The sequence below is a fragment of the Vulpes lagopus genome, chromosome 10 (assembly GCF_018345385.1).
Source record: "Vulpes lagopus strain Blue_001 chromosome 10, ASM1834538v1, whole genome shotgun sequence".
Taxonomy (NCBI): Eukaryota; Metazoa; Chordata; class Mammalia; order Carnivora; family Canidae; genus Vulpes; species Vulpes lagopus.
The window spans coordinates 76,547,251-76,572,306 of record NC_054833.1 but is presented as its reverse complement, the minus strand read 5'-3'; the positions used below and the strand labels follow the sequence as shown (position 1 = coordinate 76,572,306).

The 25,056-nt window shown below is 41.5% G+C and overlaps 1 protein-coding gene across 10 annotated transcripts in view; it reads left to right on the top strand.

Annotated features, from left to right (window-relative positions):
- The window catches only part of FGGY (FGGY carbohydrate kinase domain containing), a 412,479-nt gene extending 389,122 nt beyond the window's left edge, over window positions 1-23,357 (top strand). For all 10 annotated transcript variants that reach the window (XM_041771241.1, XM_041771246.1, XM_041771243.1 and 7 more), the window contains 2 exons: window positions 18,208-18,269; window positions 23,129-23,357. In XM_041771241.1, coding sequence (XP_041627175.1) covers window positions 18,208-18,269; window positions 23,129-23,210 — 144 coding nt within the window. In that variant the 3' untranslated portion in view covers window positions 23,211-23,357. The remainder of the gene's footprint in view (window positions 1-18,207; window positions 18,270-23,128) is intronic.
- The last annotated feature ends 1,699 nt before the right edge of the window (window positions 23,358-25,056 follow it).

The following is a 25,056-nucleotide window of genomic DNA, read 5'->3' as shown; positions in this document are numbered from 1 at the left end:
ATCTATAAAAGCAGGAATCCCAGGACCCAGAGGAAGAGAAGGAAAGGGGATAGGGAAAGCTCTGTGGGGCCTGCAGGTGTGGGAGCACACCTAGCCCAAGGCTTTTCATCCGCAACGAGCAGTCTGATGGCCAGAGAGCTATAGAGCTTATCCGAGTTAACACTATTCGCAGATGGAGAGAAGGATCTAGAACCCAGGTCTCCCAACTCCACAGAATCACCCAAATCTAATAAGCCTCCTCCTCCATTCCAAAAGAAGAACCTCCGAAACCTTAATTTTGTACCCATCTACAAGCCTCACAGAGCAATGCTAAAGGTAACAGACGCTGCAAAAAACGTTCTCACGGCAACTCCCAGCTGAACACACAAAGGAGGGGGTCCCAGGGAACAGTGTAAGGATTGTCTAAGGGGATCTATGCTGGTGAGATTACAAAAATCATAATATACGAATAAATGAACATATGGAAGAAATCAGCAAAGCCCTCTCCTTCTTCCCATATGTAAACTCGGCCTTCGCCTAAAGTCATTAAGCAAACACAGATGCGGCCGACCCAGGCACCAGATGGCAAACGAGAGTTGGAATAAGTGGGAAAGAAAGCTTTCAGTGTTTATTCAAAGAAGGGGAAGAAGCCACGATCCAAAATGCCGCAGTTTCCACAAAATGGTCACCTGGGGTCACCAAGGCCCAAAGGTGACCAAAACAAAACAAAACACAGAAAAAGCCCTGGTGTAATCATGATTGGGAAGCTGTGGGAAAACCACTGCTAACTTCGGTGAATGGAATATAGTGTCAGAAAAAAAAAGTGATAATGCTACAAAACAAAGAAGGAGCAGAAGAGGACAGGGAAATGGAAGAAATTGCCTTTGGCGGAGCATTTACCAGTACCAGGAGCTTGGGCTCACTTAATCCCCACAACTCCCCTCTTAGGTATTGGCCAAATTTTATAAATGCGGAGATTTCATAAATGGGCCCAGAGAGATGAGGCTCTCAGGTCACATCACAGGAATTCCAGCCTCACTGTTTCCAGAGCTTCCTGGGCACTGCCCCTGGCTCCGCAGCTCGGATTTCTCATCTCTTATCCTGTTGTCAGACCGTGTAATATTTGACACAGAAAACATGGTCCTTGAAAGATTCCATTCAGCCCATCATCGCCGAGCGGCCAGCCCCTGGGAGCACACATGGCCTCTGTCCATGTGGCACGCACAGGGGAGGTCATATGGCACCATCTCCCCCATCGGCCCACACCACTAGCCATGGGTAAGGTGACCTGATCAGGTGCTGCTTTAAGGAGAGGCCAGAGCAGATGTAGAGTGAGGAACAGAGCGTGCCTGAGAACTTGGCTCCACTTTAATTTCAGAAAAGACACTCTGTGCTTTCCTCATCTTAGCCCACTTCACCTCTTAGCTTGTACATCCAGGATGAGCTTCTGTTGTGAAAATACCCAAAGGCATCTATGCTTTTCAGTGTGTATGAATGTATATATACATGGAGAATATAGATAGAGGATTCTATCTGTAGGGGTCGAGAATTCCAATAATGCAACTATTCATTTGCTTGTGGATGCAACAGTAGGGTGGAAAATGCTTTCAAGCTAGACAGACGTGTCTCGTGACTCCACCACTAAACCCGTTGTCTTGGACAAGCTGCAGTACCGCTTTGAGTTTCAGTTTCCTGGCCCATCAGACAGAGTTAACATGCATTCTGAAGGGCTGGGTTTATTTTCCTCCTGCCCCCTCTTCCCTCATTCCACATGGCCAGGGTCCATATGACCATTTTATTTTTCTAATTTTTTCTCCATTATTTTTATCTTACCACATCCCCATCCAGGATGGATCCAGCCTTCCTAAAGGCCACTGAGCACTGTAAGAAGATGCTATACAACCACAAAGCAGGCTTGTGTTATTGTATATTGTCCCCAGACTGCCTCCCTCACCTGGTGTGTAGTTGGGTGTGGCCAGTGAGAGGCTCCAGTAGGTGCCTGGAGGAGAGATGGAAGATCTGGGTTCCCTCCTTGCTGGGTTGCCGCAGGTTAGCCTATCCATCCACCATGGGCCACCATCCCTACAGGTGACCTCTCCCTCCGGCATTCTCTCTGGGTGTTGGGAGTCTCTCACTCTCCTTGCTCCTTTGGGCCAAGAGGCAGTAGGGGTAGGCGCTCCCCACTGTTGCTAGTCATAGGGTACTGTTTCTTTTCCTAAACCTTCTTTTAAATAAACCCAGTATTGAGTTTTGCCTCAATTGCCCAACATGAGAGTCCATCTATTTCCTGATGGGAAGCTAACATGTCAGCTCAATTGCCTGTTTTCTGTAATAACTTCATCAAACCTCCCGGATTCCCAGCCACATCTTTCCTCTCGCATTCAGACATAGGACCTCCTTATTCTCAGCTGCCACCTACCTTAAAGAGACAACAGAAGCCATTAGAAAGACACCTGCCATTAAATCTTAGATCCAATGGTGTGCCACAGTTGGTTCACACCTGGCATGAGAGCTGACTGCGCAGGTCTCTTCCCGAGTGCGCTCTGTGTTCACTGATATCACATTAGTAAATGGAAGGTGGCCACAGCAGGCTTTACACTAGCAGAATTGGCCAATGCTATAAAGTAGGGCTTTTTAATTTTGTTTTGATTTTAGGTTTTTTTGGTAGAGCCAGTTGTTAACATTTATCAGCACATCACTGCTCATATCCAGATTCAGACTTTTTCTCCTTCACATTTATTGTAATGGAAGAGATTATAAAGGAAGAGCCTGTTTGTCGGAGGCTCCTCCATTCCCACCCACCCCCCACCGACAACCCACTGAATCCGTTATCCTCTCACTCCTCTATATTAGCTTGCTCCTTCTCGGCAGCATTGGCATGTGCTCTAACTTGTGCTGTCCCATACAGCCGCCACCAATCAAATGTGGTTACTGAACACTTCAATGTGGCTAGTGCGGTTTGAAATGTAGAGAATTACACACCAGATTTCAAAAAGTCACTATGAATAGAAAGACATAAAATATCTATTAATTGTATTGATTACTTGTGAAATGATGATATTTATAATAAGGTATAATAAGTTAAATAAAAGGTAATAAAATTACTCATTTCTTTTCACTTTTTAAAGTGACCCCTAGAAAATTTTAAATTACACAACTCACATTATTTCTTTTGGACAGTGCTACTACACACGCTCTCATCTTAAACAAAATCCTCTCTCCTGTGTATCAGCCCCATCCAATTCTTACCTTCTCACAATCAAAAGTATTTTAAAAGATGGCTATCTTCGTTGTCCTGATTTTCTCACCAGCACCCTCTGCCTCCTTAACCAAGGATGATCAGCTCTTTACTTCCACAATTCCAGCCAAAATTGTACTAGCCTCAGTCAGTAATGCTATCCTAGACCACTGCTCAGCACAAAGGGCTTTTCAGTCCTTACCCTGCTTTACCTTTAGCAACATTTTGCAACAAGGAACACTCCCTGTATTGACACATTCTTCCATTGATGGCACAGTTTGTGATTTTCCTCCTGCTGTTCTGAACACTGCTTTCCAAATTCATTTGCCAGCTCCCCTCTGTCCTCTGCACAACACTGTATGTTAGTCTTCTAGATAATTCTGTCCATCTCATCCACTTCTAAGGACTCATTTACTATCTGTAGCCCACAGCTCAGCAGCTGTCCATATAACAGGTCCACTTAAAGGGCTCTTAGGTATCTGGATTGAAGCATGTTCAGGTCTGAATTCATCATCTACACCTTTGCCTACAAAACTGGCCCCGGCCCATTCATGGCACAGTCTATAAATGGCACCACATCTACTCACTCTCCTCTGCCAGAAGCTCAAGGACATTGTGAGCCCACACTCTCCTTCCCTTCCACTTCAGTCTCTCATGGTCACTTTCTAAACTACTTCTCATGTCTCTTGAAGTCTTACACTTGGCTTTAATTCCACACTCACCACCCTAGTCTGGGTTATCATCACCTCTCACCTGGCTAGTTTGCTTGCCACCATTTTTACCTTCTCTAATCCATTGTCCACATATGAGCCAAGGTGATCTTTTACAAACGAATAGTATTGCTCTTGCTTAAAACCCTCCAATGGCTTTCTCTTCACTTTGGCATAATGATTTACAAGACCAGCCAAATTCTGACTCCTGTCTTCATTTGCAACTTTGGCTCTGGTCACTCTTTCTGGACTCTTGGACTTCTTTTAGTCCTTTAAAATACACCATAATATTTCAATGTCAAGTATGCATTCTGTGCAGCCTAAATGCCTCTTCATCAACTTTATTTATGGGGCCAACTCCTTTTACACTGCCAGGTCATTCCCTAACCCCCAGACTAGCTTTATCTCCCTCTGGCCCTCTCCTCTAGCATCTGCATTCCTCTAATAGACCCTAAGCCCCATGAGGTCCGGGGATCAGAGCTGCCCAGCTCACTGATGTGTCCTCAGTGCCTACCTAGCACAACGCTTGGGGTATACAGCAGGTATTCAGTCACCATTTGTTAGACCACAAAACCAACATCTGGCTCAGACTTGCCATTTTGGAGAAAATGAAACTGGGATCCAATGAAAGGAAACAACTTGTTCAGAATTAGAGTTTAGACCAAGGTTAATGCAGGACCAGAGCCTCCTGATTTCTGGATCAGTTCTCTTTCCAGTACATCATGTGCCTGTCCATGATTTAGTAAGCAGAGGGAAGTGGACTGAATTCCCCACGTCCGTGAAAACCACAGCAAGCCCATTTTCGTAAACACAGCTGACACAGTTGTTGTTTTCTTTGTTTGTTTTAGGTAAAAGGCCTAGAAGTCCAATCTAAAAAAAGAAAAAAAAAAACCTCCATATTTCTAAACCTAGAAGCTCCTAAACTTTTATTCCCCACAGCCCCCGTTCTGTTCATTATTCATCTTCTTTCCCCTCATGAACCAGAGGCATCAGCTGGAACTCAATGTTGGATGGTTTCTTCATTCCATGCTCTTTATCATTCCCAGGCAGCATGTCACATGTAACAGAAGATTTGGAAGGACTATCTTTAAATAGTAGCACTCAAGAACATATTATAGGATCCTGTGTAGTGCTAGGGTTGAGATGAGTGTAATAATTATAATACAAGTAACCCCAGTTTTTAAGCTATTACCTTGTGCCAAATACTAATTTAAATGCTGTACATGCATTTTATTTTTATCTTAGTAACTCTGTGAGTAATTCTATAATTTCTGTTTTTGCAGATGAGTAAACTGAGGCACAAAGAGGTTAGTAAATTGGCTAAGCCATTCAGTTAGAAGAGCCAACATTCCAATCTAGTCAGTCCAGACAGAGCCTATGAACTTAGCTGTGACATCTGACAGTTGAAGAATATGTTGAACTGACAGGAAACACCAAGTTTCACTGAGGGAGATCCCAAAGTTGCTTTTTACAGATTCCTGACTTCTGATCCATTCGTTATTTCATCAATCCATCTACTCATTCATTTTGTTCATTCTCTCAGCATGCATTTAGTGAAAAGTCACATTATATCAGTTACTGGGAATACTGGCAAAAGTTGATGGTCTCTATCCTCTTAGATCTCATAGTCTAGTTGGGGAGACATATAAGAAAAGAGGTGTTTGTCCTAATGTGTGCTCAGCGCTAAGAAAGAAGGAAACCATGGGGCTCTGGAAATAAAGAAAAGCTTATAAGCCAAACTGGAAGGACAGCACAGTAAAGTATCCAAGATTTGCATTCCACTCCTTTCCCTCTCTCTGACTTCTGTCTCCTCTCTCCCCTCCTGGCTTCCCAGTTTCCCTCCTGCCCTTCTCCTGCTTTGGCCTTCTGGTACCCTCCTTGGCCTGCCCAACTCTGGCTTTTGTTTCAAGCTCCCTCCTGTCTTTTCCCTGCTGAAGTTGGTTTGAAACGAATTCTGGCTTTTCCAGAAGGACTCCTATACTGCAAAGAGTCAGTGGCCAGCCCCAACAGCTAAACCAGTGTGTCCAGAATCCACCCTTTAATATGACTTTGGCCTAGGAGACTTGGAGATCCAACACAGGGAGCTTTAGAGTGTATGGAGGGATGAGTGGGTGGATAGATAGTCTGTGTATTAGATAATTTGGTTATTTACCAACCTAACCTAAACACAGAGAAATTAGCCCTAGCAGCTACCCAACATTCCTTGCACCTCAGTCATTGTGTGCTATATTAATACTGTCATGTTTTGATTTTCTTGCTGCTAGTTATGGTTCCTGATCTGTTGGCCAGAGAATCTTGTCTGTATAGAATTAACTTTGAGGCAGGTAATATAAGTTTCTAAGGTGTTCAAACTCTTGAAAACTTTCCAGATGTTGTGCTTTCTTGAGTGGCAATCACCCATTGGCCTCCTTTGTCCTAAAGGAGATTTCTCTCTTCCAGCCATAAATGAAGCATATACTGGCCAAATGATTTCTGGAATTAGAGGTACCAATTAAATTTTACTAAGCGAGTATTTGTGATGATTCTTGTTGGTCAATGTGTTTGATATAATAAATGGTGGATTATACCCTAGCTACCAAAGAAATTAGAGCCAGAAGGGGTCTGTGCAAAGATTGAAAGAAAAAGGAAAGGCTTGAGAATCTTGATACTACCATGAGGTGAAGAAGGACCTTTGGTAGGAATGATGGGATAAAGGAGAGAATTAGACTGATGGGCAGTTGAAGCCAGAAAGTGGCTATAAATGTACCAGTACCAGTTGGTGATGAGTTTCAGAGTTTGGCTGTGGGGATGAATGCTGGAGTAAAGTGGAGATGAATGGTCCTGGAGTTGGAAGCATTTTGAAGCCATAAGACTCAAGCATTGGATAGGTCATGTAAATCGATACTTAAGTTTTCCAAGATATTGACAAATCTCCAGGTAGATGGGAAGACTAGGCGATCTGGGTCTCAGCTTCATTTAACATAGGGATGCAAGCAAGAGGCCAAGGGTGACAGCAGTGAGCTGCATTGGATGTGGGCATGATCGTGTATCTATCACCAGATGCTATAAACCTCAAACGAGCACAGCTTTTTGCTTGCAGATGGAGGAATAATTGTCCGGAAATGATTATACAGAGCCATGAGAATATTGACACCCAACACCTTCACTAGCCCACCCACTCCACCAACCTGAAATGTACCCCAATATATGCTTGTCAACTCTTGCCTTTTAATAAAGCTTCTAGGAAAACAGGGCTTGTTTCAGTTGATGGGTAGATAGTGGTCTTAGTAATAACTTTAGATTTAAGCATTTAATCTACAAAACAAGCCTATAAAATAAGTATTAAAGCTCCCATTTTCAAAATGAAGAATATGAGACTCAGAGCACTAAATGGTAGGGCTAGCATTTGAATTAGGGTCTCTGTATCACTGAAGTCTTTGTTTTACAGTGAATGGTTAAGATTTGAAAGCTGTGTGTTTTCCTCATATTTCAAGTGGGAATATAAAGTAGGTAAAATGTTTAATACTGTGCTAGGCCATAGTAAGTACTATGTTAGCTACTACTACTAATTATTATTATTGTTGTTGTTGTTGATTTATAGTTATTATTATTGTTATTTGAGTTCCAGAACTCTCAGAAATATCAGCAGGACCCTTTTTCCCCAGTCGATAATAGATCATTAGATGGGTAATGGCTTACAGTTTTGACATCTGTAGTCTGATGCTTGTAGTAAGAAGCTTGATATTTTGGCTTTTAGAAAACCCAGAGGAGGCAAGTCGAGCTCAGGTAAGGAGGAAGAATAGTTGCTCACCTATTCATATTTGGACCCAACCCCTAAGCAGCCAGGCCACATATTAGGACCCCACCTCAGAATATTGCAGCAATGGTAGGTAGCCTTCTCTATTGTAGAAACACTCCCCTGTGCTAGTTTGTTGTGGTTAAATTTGGAGTGAGACTACGCCTTACTGGAGAAACACAGTGGGCATGTTGCCTCTCAGAGTGGGCCGAGTAAAAGCCTAATAAAATATATCACAGAGTAATTGCTTCGCTTGTCAACTGGGAGTTAATCAAAAAAAGACACGTGCATGAAACCAACAGATTGCAGACCTGGCAAGACTTTAGAAATAATTTAATCCAACCCCTTCATTTTACTGATAAGGAACGGGAGTCCCAGGGAGGGGAAAGGTCTCACTCAGGGCCATACAGCTGGCAGGAATTTTGTTTGTTTCAAAAATTAATATGAACAATCTTTCTCTACATCAGTGAATCCACCTTCCTGCCTTTGTAAACACAATATGATGACTATAATTGAATTTGTCTTTGACAGTGGAGAAAGTAAGCTTTTAGGGTCTTACAGGGCCCTAAAGACTTCAGGGGAAGATAAATTGTCATGGACTAACCCAAAGATCTGCAAATTGACTGGCTGTGGAATAAGGAATAAGCCTGGTCTTATTCATGAGTTAAGGCAAGTTTTAAATCCTACCTAAGCCACATATTAGCTTAGGCAAGTCACTTAACCTCTGTGAGCCTCTGTTATAAATTTAGATAAAAAGGCCTTTGTCACAGAATGTTTGTGAGCATTCAGATGAGGCAAGTCATACACAGTGCCTTACTAAAATAAGAATCAAATAAGTATATATGTTCAGCTAATGTTTAACTAATGCCCTGCTAAACATAGAGATACATCAATGAATGAGAAAGCCAAGGATCCTGCTTTGATGGAGCTTAGATTCAGGAAGGAGAAGCAGAGGTGAGGGCCACAGAGGAAGAGGGGGACAGTAAATGAAGATGCACATAAATTAGCAATATAATTTCAGGTGATGCTAAGTGCTAGGAAGGGTTTTAAAGAGAAGAAAATGAGGTGATCTGATAGATGTTTGGTAGAAGTGGACTGTTTCAGCCAAGTGGCAAAGTCTGGCCTCTTCAAGATTTTTTTTTTAATTTTATTTATTTATTCATGACAGAGAGAGAGAGAGAGAGACAGAGACACAGCCAGAGGGAGAGGGAGAGAAGCAGGCTCCATGCAGGGAGCCCAATGCGGGACTCGATCCCGGGTCTCCAGGATCACACCGGGCCGAAGGCGGCACCAAACCGCTGGGCCACTGGGGCTGCCCTGGCCTCTTCAAGATTGTGTTTGAAGACGCCCTAAATCATATGAACAATCCAGACAGTTGAACACCCAGAAGAGCATTCCTGGCAGAGCAAGAGCAGGCAGGAACAAACTTGCCATGTTCAATCAATAGCAAGATGCCAGTGGTTTCCAGCATGACCAGGACAGTGAGTGAAAGAAGGTTGAAGATGACAGCAAAGCACGATCTGGAAGTTCTAGTCCATTCTGCAAAAATCTGAATTTCATTCAAAAGACAGCGGGGGTCTATTGCTGTGTTTAGTAGTCAAAGCAACTATAATAGAAAAAAAAAAAAAACTAAAGATTTTATCTCCATCCATGATTCCTGGCACACAGATCCAAGGAATCTCTGGCATGAAAAATGATATATACTTTTGTATACTTATGAGATGACTGGTGCCTGGGGATCACAGACAGCTTCCACATGGGTTGATTCAATCAGTGGCTAATGATTTTTATCAATCAAGCCTATGTAATGAAACCTCCAAAAAACCCCTGAACAACAGGGTTTGGAGAGCTTTGGGTGGTGTACCCCACAGGGTGTGGGAGTGCCCATCCCCTCATCCCCAAACCTTGCCTATGCATCTCTTCTATTTGGCTGTTACAGAATCATATCCTTCATAATAAACCAGTAATAGTAAGTGAGCTGTTTTCCTGGGAGCTGCTCTGGCAAATTATCCAATCCAAGGTGGGATGGCTGTTCATGAGAACCCCCAGTTTATAGTCAGAAGTACAGGAGGGACTTGTGACACACTGACATGGGAGGTAGTCATGGAGGACTGAACCCTTAAACCTATAGAGTTGAACGCTAACTCTGGGTAGTGTCAGAATTGAATTGAATTGAATTGCAGGACAATTGTTGTTTGTTGGTGTTTGGAGAGGTGCAAGATTGATTGGTGTGAGGGAAAACCTCCACATGTGATGTCAGCAGCACTCTGTGTAGAAAAAGCCCAGAGAGACTTAACTCACTTGTGGATTCATTCAACAAATCATTATGGATTACCTATTCTGGCTGGGCACAGTTTTCAGTGCAGTAAATAAATCCAGTCAACCCCCCTGGCCACATGAAGTTTGTATGCTAGTAGGATAGTAAATATGTAAAAATGTATGGAGCATTTTCCATGTACCAGTACCATTCTGAGTGCTTTACCTAAAATAACTCATGATCCTCACAGCAGTCCAGTGAGAGGTGTATTATTACTATCCCCATCTTTAGAAGGGGAAACAGAAGTTCTTACAGAAGTTAAATCATTTGTCCCTGATGATATAGCCAGTATAAGTGGTAATGCCCAACTCCAGACTCTGGCAGTCTGCTATAGTCAGTCTATCGTTTTAATCACTGCACTATATTTTCTATTCCTGAAAAATCACTCTGACTGGCCCTGGGGCCATTAGGGGCTATTAATTAAGTCAAGACACTAGTCAGGACGTGGTGGTTCAGAGAGGGGGATTGCTGAAATTCTTAGCAGCGCTGCAAGAAGGTATTATTATTCCCACTTTATAAATGGGAAAACTGAGGTTTAGTTCACACATCGGGTAAGTTAGCAGAACCCAGATGCAATGCCAAGCCTATCTCCAAAACCCAGCATCTTTCCACTAGCATCTCCATCTCCTGAAGCATTGCAGAGCCTCTCCACACACACCCCCATCCTTTATGATCAGGAGGCTAGTATGAGGTGTATTTGCAGTCAAGATTGGGAAGCTGGGCGCTTCAATTTTGTTTCTCTGTTTGGTAGGCATTATGTAATTAAAGTTACATAAAATATGAATATTCCAACACATTCACTCATACATGTTTATAGGTGTTTCTTCTTTTTTACAATTTTTGCATTGATATACAGTGTACATAAAGCAAAAACACACAGATCTTAAGCACACAGTTTGATGAGTTTTGATAAATGTGTATACCCATGTAATCACTACCCCTAAACAAGAGCTATGTGTGAATGTGTGTGAGTAGATAGGTAGGTGGGTATGTAAATATATAGATAGAACTTAAAATTATAAGTGAAGTGAAACTCTTCACATCATGATTAATGATTAGGACTTCTCCCACTCTTCCTTTTTCCCATTCCTTCTTGCTTCTAAATTGACATTGTTGTCATCAGTGCATGGAGGTTACACAGAATACCAGGTGCAGGTCAAAAGATGACTGTATCAAAAAGAAAAAAAAAACAAAATAAATAAAAGAACAACTAGCCATTTCTTCATATTTGTTGGAGGAACAAAATCACATTGCTATACTTTCTGTTTTTCTATGGAGGGGTCATGTGCTTCAGCCCACACATTACCATGTGAACTTGTTTTCCAGTAAAATGACTCAGAGTTCGTCAAGAAGGCAGATTCATGTATTCAGAGCTATGTGTCAGCATCTCTGGAAAAAGGTACAATGTACTATACTGGCATATTGTGCACATGCGCACACACACACACACACACACACACACACACACACATGCAGTTTTCACCCAGGGAGTTCACACAATTAATAAGCAGCAGAAATGAGATTTGAACTCAAACTTAGGGGACTCATTCAAGGGCCAGGCTTTTTGTATTGGAGGGAAGAGAGGAGCATCAAGTCTGAGTGTGGGGCTAAGCGATGGCTTGGAGTTAGAACTGGACTTGAATTCTGGCTTTACTACGTATTGGCTTTATGACTTTGGGCAAATGACTTGTACTTTATTCTCCCCTGATTCATAAAATGGGGATAGAGATGATATCTATGTCATAAAATCATGTTGAAGACTAAAAAGGTCACATACATAAAGCAATTAGCACAGTCCACAGCCTAAAACAGTAAGCACTTGGGAAATGTTGCCTTGAACCAGTAACATAGCAGTGGCCGTGGGAGTTGACTGCTAAATCAACGGATGCCACACTTTTTGAATCAGTCAAAAACATTTCAAGCTTGCATCCTCAGTACGTGGAGACTCACTGATGGAAAGGCATAGGGGTGTTCTACTGTACTTGTAGATTATATACACTGTAAAGCAGATGAAATATAGCTGAAGTGAAATATTTCCAATTCTTGCCTATTATGATATTTTCATATTAACACTATACAATACCTAAAGGTGTATTACATATCTAGAGCCAGATGGGTTTCTAATGATTTCTAAAGTCTTTTGATGATTTCTGAATGACTTTGTATATGCCTGTGTATCTATATCTCAGGCAGTATTCTAGATCATTTTCATTTCTTCCCAGTTTTTATCTTATCTGACCAGGTCTTCATTGCTTTTTATATTCTAATATGAAGAGCTAGTACCAAGGGAAAGTGTCACTATTTTCTTATTTACTTGGATCTGAATTATCACCATTACCTTTAATCCATTGACTAAATCTTTTTCAGCTGCTTGTCCATTTTATGAAGGTTAGCTTAAATAAAACAAGGTAATGAAACTAAAAAAGCACTTAACTAGAGAATGTAAGTGACAACATGGAGCAGATCTCTGGATGCTGGGACCCCATGGCGATCACCGTGCTGTCATCCCCTGTATGGCATAGAAATCCCATACTTCTTTTAAGGAACCTGACACATCTTATGTGACTCATGTCTACCCAATGTGTAGACCAACTGACCAATCTGGTGACAATCTGCTTATTAAATGCTGGTAAAGCTTAACTAATTCCTTTAGACTAGAAGTCATATAAATGGCACTTTTAGTGTTTTCTCCTGGAGTCCTAATGGCGTATTTGTGCAGTCCCTGGAGTACATATATGCCATTTCAGAGACACTGGCTTACATGGTCTTACATTGCCCCTGTTATGAAAGTCCTCACCCTTTCATTCAGCAGCTCAGCAAACATTAACCAAGCACATATGAGAACTAGGACCATGCTAGGCTTGACATCTGCAATCACATGGTTCTTGTCTTTGGGGAATGCACAGTAGAGCTCCCACCAGGCTAGGTCCTGAGTATTCTTCCCTGAAGACTGTGACTCTGGACACTCCCAAACTTGCCATGTCCTTTAGTGCCTAAGTCTAGACTACCCGATAGCCTTCCCAAATTCTTAAGGCCACTGTTTTGCTTCCCCTGGCTAGGGGAGAAGGTACTAGATCCCCCATTCCTCAAATTGCCTGTAGTAGTGTGTCAGCCACTCATGGAATCCCATCTTCTCCATGGGTATTGAAGAGCCCCTTTCTTCCCTTACCTTAATTTCCTTGCATAACTCACCCCAGTGAAGCCTAACGCCCTTTGCTAGCTCCCAAGCCAGGCCATAACACATGAGAACTGGGTGTTTCCCATGCCCACGCAGGCCTGGTGATTACTGGTGCTATAGCCCAAGAAGTGGTGAGCAGTGTGTGTGGACTGGTATCTCAGCCTTGACACGGCAGGGACGGGTCAAACCCCATGAATGCAGTCTTTCATGACCATGGTACAGGGCCCCTATTTTTTCCTACAGAAACCCTTGACTTGCTTTCAGAAGTGACGATCAAATGTGAACTTTCATGGTTTATTTATAGCTCTGCCTTATAGAGAGAAAGAAAAGAAGTGATTAAAATGCGATTTTACAAAATATTTTGTTTTTAAAAAGCATTCATTGTGTGGGCAAAAAGGAAAGAGAAAAGTCACTGTATTCATTGTGCTGTCTAGACTCTCAAACAAAGAGGGTAGCGTGCTGCAAATTAAGATTGTCCAGCTCCTGCCTGCTGACAAAAAGTAGGAATTTTGAGGCCAACTTCAAACAAACCCTTTTGAACAGAAATATATTGTGGGGGGGTGACTATATTTAGTACGTGTCAGCATTCCCATAATAAATTCATATTGTTATGCTGTGGTCATTTCCAGATTTATTGCAGCCAGTGGGTTCCTGAGGTTTTGGCTTTATATTAGTTATTTGGAAAAATGAGAAAAGCCAGCAGTGCTGTGTCTGATGACAGCAGTGATTCTCCGGGCATCCTCCTTATTGTGTCCAATACCCGTAAGGAGCCCTGCCTCCCAGGAGACGGGATGAGCACGAGTTGTTTTGAGTGCCTATCTAAGCATAACTTTTTTTTTTTTTTTAGAATGCAGTATTTTTTTTATTATCCTTAAATTATCAAATCCACATATGCCACTGTAGAAAATTTAGAAAAGACAAAAAAGAGAGAAAAAAATTGCAACCCATGCTCTTGAACCTGTTAATGTTCCGATATATTTTTATCCAGTGTTTATTGTGTGTATATAACTTGTGGTTAGGACAAACACGATTCTTGAGATAGAAATGATAAACAACTGACTTTTTTACTCCCACCACCCCCTAACACTTAGGCAATAGAGCAAGTTTTTCTTTGCTCTGGTTAAAAATCCTGGTAGTTGTATTGTTTTCTTAGATAAGTACAAAGTCGATCCTAGGTAATATAAGTTTTATGGTCTCCTTAAGTTGTGAGACATAGCCCAAACTCAGATATTAGATTATCAAGGAATATTTAATAATCATCATGTGAGTTTTCATTCAAAGATGAGACATCTTCCCACTTCCCAGTTGGGGTCTGCTGCACATGAGAAGACGTAGCTGGGATTGGTCTTCTCTCTTCCCTGCTGACTCCCTCTGAAGCATAATCATTTTTTTGTTTTGTTTTGTTTTTTCTTATTCCTTTGAGGTAGTTGGAGAGTATACAGGAAGAGAGATCAAGGGTTTAGAAAGTTCTTGTCTGATCAGTTCCCTTAGCCTATTAGGTGTTTGTAGCCAGGCTCCATCACACAATTTGTTTTGGAAATTCTCTACTTGTAGAAACCTCTCACTTTTCTTGCCCTTGTTAATGCTACCCTACTCTAGTTGACTGTTTTCTCTTCATTCCTAAGACACGGAATAAGTCATCTCAAGCTTTATGCACACTCCCACTGCCTCATGAGGTGGCCATATTGGATGGTATCTGAGACAATCCATGACAGCTCTCTCACATGTGGGCCACCGAGGGTCCATGGGAACCAGCCATGCTTTTTGGAGCCTGACAGACTCTGACAGTGCTGGCTGATTCCAGTGCTGGCTCCTCCACTTCTACACTGAAGCTGCCAGCCAGCCCTTCTCTTCCAGATGGGAATTCCACTCAGTCCATTGTGTCCCACAGTGAACACATATCAGGTTCCCTGTTGTTCTCAGTGAAGCCCTGCTCTCTTGACTAGCCAATGGGGAGACTCACTCCTCCCTTGAAAGTAGACCTGATGATATACAATAAAACAACAATTCGCTCCTAAAAATCTCTCTCTGTTCTTCCATGTGGGTGAAAGTTTTAAGAGTTGATTAATGGGTCCTCAACGACCCTTTTTTTTTTTTTTTTTACAGATTCTTCAGGGTGGTCTGTTTCCAGCTCACTTTGGTATCTTATATCTGTCAACTTTAGATCTCAGCCAAAACTTCCATTTTCACATTTTGTCACGTGTATGACCCTTAAGTTCATTCATCTCATAGACATTCCCTGAGTGCACACGATATACCAGATGCTGAGTTTGGCAGAGGAAATAATTATCACAGTTCCTGTCTTAAGGAGCTCATAGACTAGTCAGGGAGGCTGGTGTGTTAACAAAAAAATTGTGGTACTATGTCATAAGTGCTATGGTAGATGGTAGCACAAGTTGCAGTGGGAGCAAATAATTCAATCTAGGTGGGAGGCAGGCGGCAGGGATGAGTCAGAAAAAGCCTCCTCAATGGAGTCAATACCTGAGCTCAGTTTACTGTTTAAAGCTATATTTGTTTAGGGGACAAACTAACCTCTTTTAAAGCCTTGAGAATCTCTAGTGCTGGTGTTTATTTCTCGATAATTTATTTTACAAACAGGCAAAAGTAATGCGAAGAAGGGAAGAAAGCCCTATGGGCTGCCATTGTATTTCAGTGGGAAGGGAAGGGACATTTTATGGAGCACCTCCTATAATACAGGTTTGCCAGGTCCCACCCATGAAGGCCATCTTGGAATGTCATCTCAAGGCCGCGGCATAAGCTCAACCCAGAGGAGTATTTCCCAAGGGCGTTTTCAGGATTCCAAGGAGGTAGAGGAAGCAGAAGCCAGTCTGGGAGCCCTGCAGAGTGTCACTCCAAAAGAAGAAGTGAGGACAGACTAGAGGGCAAGCGCCAGAGTTGGTGACGGGGGATTGCTGAGGCCATCTTCACAAGATGTGGGGTTTACTTGAAGGGAATTGGAACTTAGTCTGTGAGGGAAAATACAGGGTGAGCAGAGCTCTTAAAAATATCCTTGTGAAGTGGAATAGCAGCAACCTCACTAAGATGTGTTTGACTATTTATCCCTCCACAAAATGGCCCCAGATTGTCTTTTTTTGGTTCTTTTAACCATGGTTTCCTTTTCGGTAATTTTTCATAATTTAGAAAATCTCCTTCTTCCTTAAGACTGCCATTTCTTTCTGTTGTCACTGTGCTTGCCAACCTCAGCATCTCTGATTCCTAGTCAGCACTTTTAAATCCGTTGAGGGCTAGGAAACCAGAGAACTCCTTCAGAATGTTCTTGCCATCGTTGGGGAAGAGTTGCTAGAGCATCCTAGCCAGAGTAGAAAGTAGGTGTAAATGGTTGGTAGATGAGAAAATACCAAGTTTCCTGACCCTTGAATAACTACTGAAAAGAAGTTCATCCACTTCTAGCAAGGTGTTTATCACCCTCTCCTTTGATCAGAGTAAATGTCTCTTCCACTCTATGGTGAGCCCTGTGATGAAAGGGCCCATGTAATCTTCATCTCTGCTTTCTATATATGTTGAATGCTGCACTCAACACATACAAGGGACTTGGATTTTTTTTTTTAATGAATATTTTAGGTGTTAAGTAAACAGTAAAAAGATAAAGCTCCTGGCCTCAAGTAGCTTACATACTGGGTAGGGCAAGGAGTAAGAGGAACTTAAGGAACATGTAAACCAGTAAATACATGGCATACCAGAAGGGAATCGGTGGTAAATAATATATGTAACATAAAACTTATATAATAGATACATAAATTATTTCTTCCCCAACTACTATGTAAATTTTCACAAGACAAAGAGTGTATCTAATGCAAATCTAACATAATGTCTGGTACATAACAATTAGTAAATATGTGGAATAAAAAGGTGTGCATATGTGACCCCAGGATGACTACATCTTTAACAATGAGTTCAATAGCCATTTCTAAGGCAGGCCTATCTGAGAAGCTGTGTCATGCCATTGCTTGTCATCTCCCTAGTCAAGTCTGTTGGACTCCAATTTGGGTTCACTCCATTCCTTCTAACTTTTCCATTGCCTTACCAGCTTTAGGAGACTGCCTAAGGAAGCCTAACCCTCTCATTCTTATAATGGAGCCCACACAAGCTGTGATTGGTCTTGATGCCACACATATCAGCCACGTCCACACAGATGCTGCAACTCAATGTCTACCTGATTGCCCCATTGTAAAGACAGGAATGTCCTAAAGTCACAGTCCACAACTCAAGTAAATTAGACTCAGCCCAGAGGCCTCACACCTGTGTTCACAGTTTTAGAGAGTGCCGGAATAAGGCCTTATGTTGAACAGAAGAACTCTTAAGTATGTTATCCTAAAAAGCAGGTGTGAAGTGGGGGTCCACCTAGTTATTGTTATCTTGAGTTTAAGTAAACAATGTGCTTAGTGACTGATTGCATTGCATTGTTAAGGCCTTGTGTCCAGGTAATGATAAGGGAAAATCGTTTCCTCCCACCACTCCCTTCAGGTGATCACAAAGGTGCTTTGCCTTTGGGGTTAGTTAGGCCCTGGAGCCCTCAGTACTCAATTATGTATTAAGCCAAGGCTGTGTGGCTTTGGCTTAAACATTGATGTAACTTTTAATGTTCATTAATGTGTATTCTTACTACCAATGATAATAAGTTGAAAAAAAAAAAACGGACTAACTGAATATCTTAAGGGGAGTAAATTCTAATTAGAATGTTCTTGGGCAGCCCCAGTGGCTTAGCGGTTTAGTGCTGCCTTCAGCCCAGGGCGTGATCCTGGAGACCCGGGACTGAGTCCCACATCAGGCTCCCTGCCTGGAGCCTGCTTCTCCCTCTGCCTGTCTCTTTCTCTCTCTTTCTCTCTCTCATTCTCTCTCTCTCTCTCTCTCTCTCTCTCTCTCTCTCATTCTCTCTCGAATAAATAAATAAAATCTTAAAAAAAATAGAATGTTCTTGCTTGTGACAAACCTCACCTTGAGTTCAGTTTTCCAACTCAGCTCTTTGTGTTCTGTTTTCCATTTTGATAGGAGGCAATGGCAAGAATGAGCAAAGTTGGGAAGGTTGTGTTTCCCAGACTTGAGGATAAAAGGTAAGTTTATATTTTTTATATGCACGATGCTGAGGAATGAGGACATTCAAAGACATGTAACTGGAGAGCTAGAATAAGCCTTGGGGGCCAGTAATCCAGTTCTTTCATTTAATAGGTGATAGGAGTCCCAGAGAGGTGAAGTCACTTTGTTACCTAAAGTCATGAAATAGCTAGGGCCAGACTTCGGGGTCAAATACAGATTTCTGAACCCTCAGATCAGGGTTCTTTTCCCTAGGTCATTAGCAGCAAATTTGGTCTTCGGTTCTGAAATGGGTATCTCTTATATATTCCATCAAAGGGCACAGTAGCATCTGTCTGTCCATCTGTCCTTTATATCACTTGACATTGGGGACTATAACATGACCTTGATCAGTATTTTAATCCCAATTCACAAAATACTAGTTTATTGAGATGCTGTATTCAAGGCATTATCCTAATTTGCCTATATGCAAGGCTTCCAATGGAATGAGACATAATCTTATGTATGCACATAGATCATTTCAAAATGAAAGGATAAGTTCTACAATAGAAGTATTACCAGGTAAGAAAGTAGCCTTTAAGAAAGAAAGGAATGTGACCATGTAGAGGTGAGAGAAAACTTTTGAGAGGAGATAAAATCTACCCTGACTTTAATGCTTAAAGGAAATGAGGAGAACATTCTCAGTAGAGGGACTAACATATGCAAAGTTATAAAAGTGGGAACAGCATGCCATGTTCAGATAACTTATAAACAACTCAGAATTCTGAAATACAAAGTATGGGTTGGGGACTGGCAGGAGGTAAAATAAAAAGGAGGGAAGGTGGAGGGGGTCATCTTATAAGGAACTTTGAGGCCATGCTGGAGACCTCAGACCTCATCCTATGGGCAGATTGGGGATAGTGAACTTTAGGCAGTGGCAAGACCTGGCCAGATGTAGATTTTAGAAAGATCCCTCTCGGAGGTTGGATTAGAAGGCCCACAGGTAAAAGCAGAGAGGCCACACAGAAGGCTTTTTCAATAATCTAGTGATTGATGAAAACAACCTCTATTAAGCCATTGGTGATGACTATAAAAATGGAAGGATAGGGGTGCCTGGCTGGCTTGGTCTAAAGAACATGTGATTCTTGATCTCGGGGTCATGAGTTTGAGCCCTACATGGGGCATAGAGATTACTTAAAAAATAAAATCTTCATAAAAAGCAAAATAAAAATGGAAGACAGTTGTGCAAGTGACTTTACAATTATATTTAATGTTAAGTACAAAAGTAAATTCCACCTCTTGTAACAGGCAAAGGTGTTGATCCCACCAAAGCATGGTCGGTCTTTAACGGAATTGAAAATGCCCATGGAAAAGCAACCCAATTTATTTTCCTTTTCTTAAAGAAGGTCTCCAAATGCAGTTGGATTGTTAACCCCCTGAATATAAAACCCTCTCTGAGAAATACTGAGGTCAGAGAGGCAGGCAGAGATACATGGGGGGAGCTCGACTCAGGAGCATGGAGAAGTTGTATTTCCCAATGGCCTTGGGAGTCTCCGCTAGCAGCTTCCTTCTTTTGTAGAAACAGATTATTCTTCTCCATCTCTCTGCTGACCCTCCCAAGACATTTGAGGGAAGTCTATTTTTAAGTTCGTTCAGCAAATCCACATGTTCTTTTGAAAAGAATCTTTAGCTTCTTAGTCAGCTGGGAGCACGCCTCTGGAGGCAGCACACATGGTGCTCTGGCACCATCTACAGGTGGCCCCAAGGCTTACAAGTAGAAAGATGGCATTTCCTTCTGAATGACTCCCTTCATCTCCTTACCTCAAATCACATTATTATCTCTATGAGACATTTACTTAGGTCTGTGCTACACAGAAACCACTGACTGAGTATGGGGAGAATTTGGAAGAGAGAGGATTTAGCTGATTTTAAAATTCAGGATCACAGAGAACACAATCTAGTGACCATGGTTCAATATGCTTTTTAGAAGATCCCAAATCTCATCTTCATGCCTAGACTGAATTTATCTGTGCACTCAGAGTAGTCACTTAAAAGTGCTGTGGAAAAAACTGGTGCTTTGAAAGGCACTATCAACCATAAAAAGGCAGTTTTCAGAATTAGAGAAAATATTTGTATATCATATTTAATAAAGGATTAATACATAGGATATACAGAGTCCTCCTAAGACCAAATAACAACAACCGAAACAACCCAAATCAAAAGTGGGCAGAGATCTTGAGTAGATATTTTTCTAAAGATTATGTTCAAATGGCCAATAAGCACATGCAAAGATGCTCAACATCACTAATCATTAGGGAAATGAATGTCAAAAACTATAAGATACCACCTCACACACCTTACGATGATTACAATCAAAAACCAGAAAATAACAAGGGTCAGCAAGGATGTGGAGAAATTAGATCTCTTGTCCACTATGGGTAGGAATGTGAAATGATACCACCACTGTGGTGGTTCCTCAAATGTTAAAAATAGCATTACCGTATGATCCAGAAATTTCACTTCTGTGTATGTACCCAAAAGAACCGAAATCAGGATCTCAAGGAGATATTTATACACACATGATCATGGCAGCATTATTCACAGTAGCTAAAACATGGAAACAACCCAAGTGGTCATTGCCATCCAGGTGGATGGATAAAGAAAAAGTGGTATATCTGCACTATTCAGCCTTAAAAAGGAAGGACTTTCTGACACATGCCTCATCATGGACAAACCTTGAGAACATCATGCTAAGTGAAAAAAAGCCAGTCACAAAGGGCCAAATATTATATGATTCCACTCATGTGAGGTACCTAGAGTCAAGTTCATAGAGGGAGAGAGAAAGTAGAGCGATGGTTGTCAGGGGCTGCAAGAAGGAGGAGAATGAGGAGTTATTGTTTAATAGGTACAGAGGTTTAGTTTTGCAAGATGAAGAGAGTTCTGCTGATGGAAGGTGATGATGTTGCATAACAGTGTGACTGTACTTAATGCACTGCAGTGTACACTTAAAATGGCTAAATTTCATGTTATGTGTATTTTACAAGAAAACAATTTTTGAAAAAAGAAAAAAAGCACAGGGGAACCATGTGCCTTGAACCTCAGATTTCCATGTGTAAAAAAAAGGAAAAATACAGTCTATCCATCTTTTGGTGTTCCACGATCATGGAAGGATATAAAAACAACATCAATCTCTATTTATGAGCACATTGCAGCTCACACAGTATTTCATGTCTAAAATTCAGTTACTTTATGATGTAGGTATGGTTATCATCCTTCTTAAAGCAGGGAAACTGAGACTTACACCATTTAAAGTAGTTGCCCAGACTTCTCTGCCTACAAAGCCAATGCTTCTTCCACTGTACAAGGAATAAGACCAGTGAACAAAGTTGCTGCAAAATTGTCAGGATTAAAATGGGAAATCTTCAATGTATGAGAAGGTTATTGACCCAAGCTCCCTTCGAGCCGTTTTGAGATTCCAGAGTCAGGAAATCCATCCCATATAACTAAGAAGTATTTAATGTTAAACTGTCAGAGGATATCATTAGAAGGAGAAAATTTCTGTCCCCTAAATCATTCTATGATTAATAACTTTCAATGCCCATAGAACTGATTTTAATGGAAACTACTTATCGTAAGATTGATGATAATGTTGGAGTATTAATTTTAAAAAAAAGTAGTGATCATAACTAGCACAGATAACACTTACTAAGATCCAGGCACTGTTTGAAGTGCTTTTCATGCATTACCTCATTTAATTCATATAACAACTCTATTGAGATAGATCCTATAATCATTCTCATTTTCAGATAAGGAAATTTAGACAGATAGATTACGTAACATACCCAGTGTCACACAGCTAGTATTGGCCAAAATGACATTCAGATCCAGGCCTCAGAGTTCACCTCTTAACTCTGTATTTGGCCCCATTACAGCTCATAAGTCTCCTGGGGAGGACCCATATTAATCTGTTTAGCTCTGCATGTTACAAGAAGTCCCTACATATACGCAGGGTTGCTTTTGCAATCTCTTTCTTCAGATTCACAAGCTTGCACCAAAAATCCTTCCTAAATACTTCTTTCCAGAACATTCCAGAATCTACTGAGACATGCTAAATTGGCCTCATCAACCCCTCACCCCATGTCAGCTCCTCCCAACCAAGAGGAGTAAGGACAAAGTTGCAAGTGTTCATGTATGATTTGTCATAGCTGCTATTATCCCTTTCAAAATCAGACTGTTCTGCCCTCTTCTCCTGGTCAACACCACATTCAAACAGGTCCAGGGATAACAGGTCTACCAAGACCCAGACAAAAATTAGGAGGGCAAAGTCCACCCTGGGATGCCTGGACAGCAGGGCACCTATAGAAGGAAGATATTAGTGACATTTTCACGGGGTTGCACTTCCAGGTAAAACAGTCTGCAAAGGAAACGTAGGTGTGGAGTCCACAAAGGGTAATGAAAATGTTTGGTCTCATCTCTGGTCAGACTGTGGTTTCTAAACCAGTCATCAGACCTGGGGCTAGTCATATCTGAAATATTTATTGAAGCTGTGGATGAGCGAGGACCTGTGTTGAGCCTCAGCCTCTTAGTGTGTTACAGCTGAGGCCGTGAAGTCAGACCTCAGTTTGCATCCCAGCCTTGCCCGTGTGGAGCTAGATTACTTTAGATGTGCCTCTCTGAGCAAATGTCTTTGCTTCGACAATGAGGATAATAACACCCCCGTGTAGGTGGCAGATATAACTATGAATCATGCTGATCCATTGCTCAGGATGCTATAAGCATTCAGAATATGAGAGATGTCTGCCCAACCATAAGAGATACATTCCTGTTCTTCTAAATCTAAAGGGAAGCTGCATAACGTTTTTGTCTGAGATCATTCAACATATTCATTTTTCTCCCGCAGATACTATGACAAGAAATATCAAGTATTCCTGAAGCTGGTTGAACACCAGAAGGAATATGCAGCGATCATGAAAGGAGACTGAAGAGAGTTTGCAGGTGCCAGTGCCAGAAGGTTCTGCGTCACTGCATTAGGGACTCTGTCTTCTCCTCTTGTATTCAAGACCCTTTAAGTATCACTTTATCTTTCCTGTATCATCTTTTAATAAAGACAACTGAGATGTGTGCAACCAGAACTGGAGTCTTCCATTTCAAAATACCACTGTTATGTAGTTTCTACAGACACCACCATAAAGACAGACATTTTGCATAGTGTCACCGGGCCTCCTATGGCAGTAGACCTTGGGGCATATGCAGTCCAGGCAAAGCTCGTACTTGTTAACTACGGCTGTGTCAGCCATTGAATGAAAGATGTGCACTGCTGTAGGTAGGACATCTAGTGCTTATTTTATAGGTGGCCAAAAGCTTATTATTAACTTCTTATTTAGAAGTAATTTCAAACTTAGAGAAAAGTTACAAGAATAGGAATTATACCAGAAACACCCATGCAACTTTTACCTTTTTACCCTTTAACATTTGATTTTTTGTTTGTATGTTCTCTCCACACACATATACGTGTATACACACAAGTGAATTTTTGAGTCGTTTGAGAATGAATTCCCATAGACTTAACTTTTATAGAGCACTTTGGTTTAAATTTCTATTTGTATTCTAATTTTGTCAAAAACTCAAAGTCCTTCATGGTATTTTTCCCCCCTCCTGTACAGGATCCAGTCTAGAATCAGATATTGTATTTAATGACAGGATCCTCATCTTGCAGTCAAAATAGGTACAAATAGGAACCATGAGTGGATCCAGGAAGGAATTTTGACAAGCCACAGGATGCATGCATGGTCTTAAAATGTCCCCTGACAGATTGTTTCATAGTTACCAGGGGAGAAACAATGTTAACTATCCAGGGAAGAAATAGGACAGCATCTGGATTGGGTGATCAAAATGAACTTCAGATGGGTAGATGGACATCACATGCCTCTAGATGTGATACCCTGAGGTCACAGCATCAGTCTGGCCGCGAATGCATAGCCTGAATCTAATCATAGAAAACATCAGACAAACCCAAAATAGGCAGCATTCTATTGGACTATATTCTTCAAAAATATCTTTCATAAAGAAAAAGGCTATGGAAAATTTCCAGATTAAAAGAAACTAAAGAAATATAATGGCTAAAAGCTTTTGATGTAGACAAGTATTTGAAAAAAAAAATGATGGTTCTTTTGTTGATACCGTAACACATGCATGAAACACACACAGACATACACATATGCACATACACACCCTCACACACCCTTTCAGACCCAAGAGTAACCAGCAATGTTGATTCTAGAGCCATTGTAAGTCAGATGAGTTTGGACAGAGGACATACAGACTTCAGCAGAGAGGGGAAAAAAGCCACTAAAAGTCAGTCAACAAACATCTTGAAGTACTTCTGTACCAGGTATTGTGCAAAGCACCGGAGCATGGGGATAAATAAAGCATGGCCCAGAGCTCCTCATTTAATGCGAGTGAGAGAGGCAGAGACAAGTGAACCCATCAGAGTACATCATAAGAGATGCTCCAATAAGAGAGAGGGCCCTGCTGCTGTGGGGCCCATCCAACACCCAGAAAAGGGGGAAGCAGCAGAAGGTTGACAGGTGGAATGGAAAGCAGCATGAGGGAAGGGCTTTGAGCCCTGGTGCTGGACTCAGGGCCTGGCTTTCCCTCTCTCTAGCTGTGTGACTTGAGAACGATCCTTAACTTTCCTAAGATTCAGCTTCCTCGTTTTTAAAATGAAGATATGAATAGTACCTACTTTACAGGAGGCCAGTGAGAATTAAATGAGATGATGTACATAAAGCACTCTGTTCACCTGCCTGGGCCACGCCTATCTTTTGC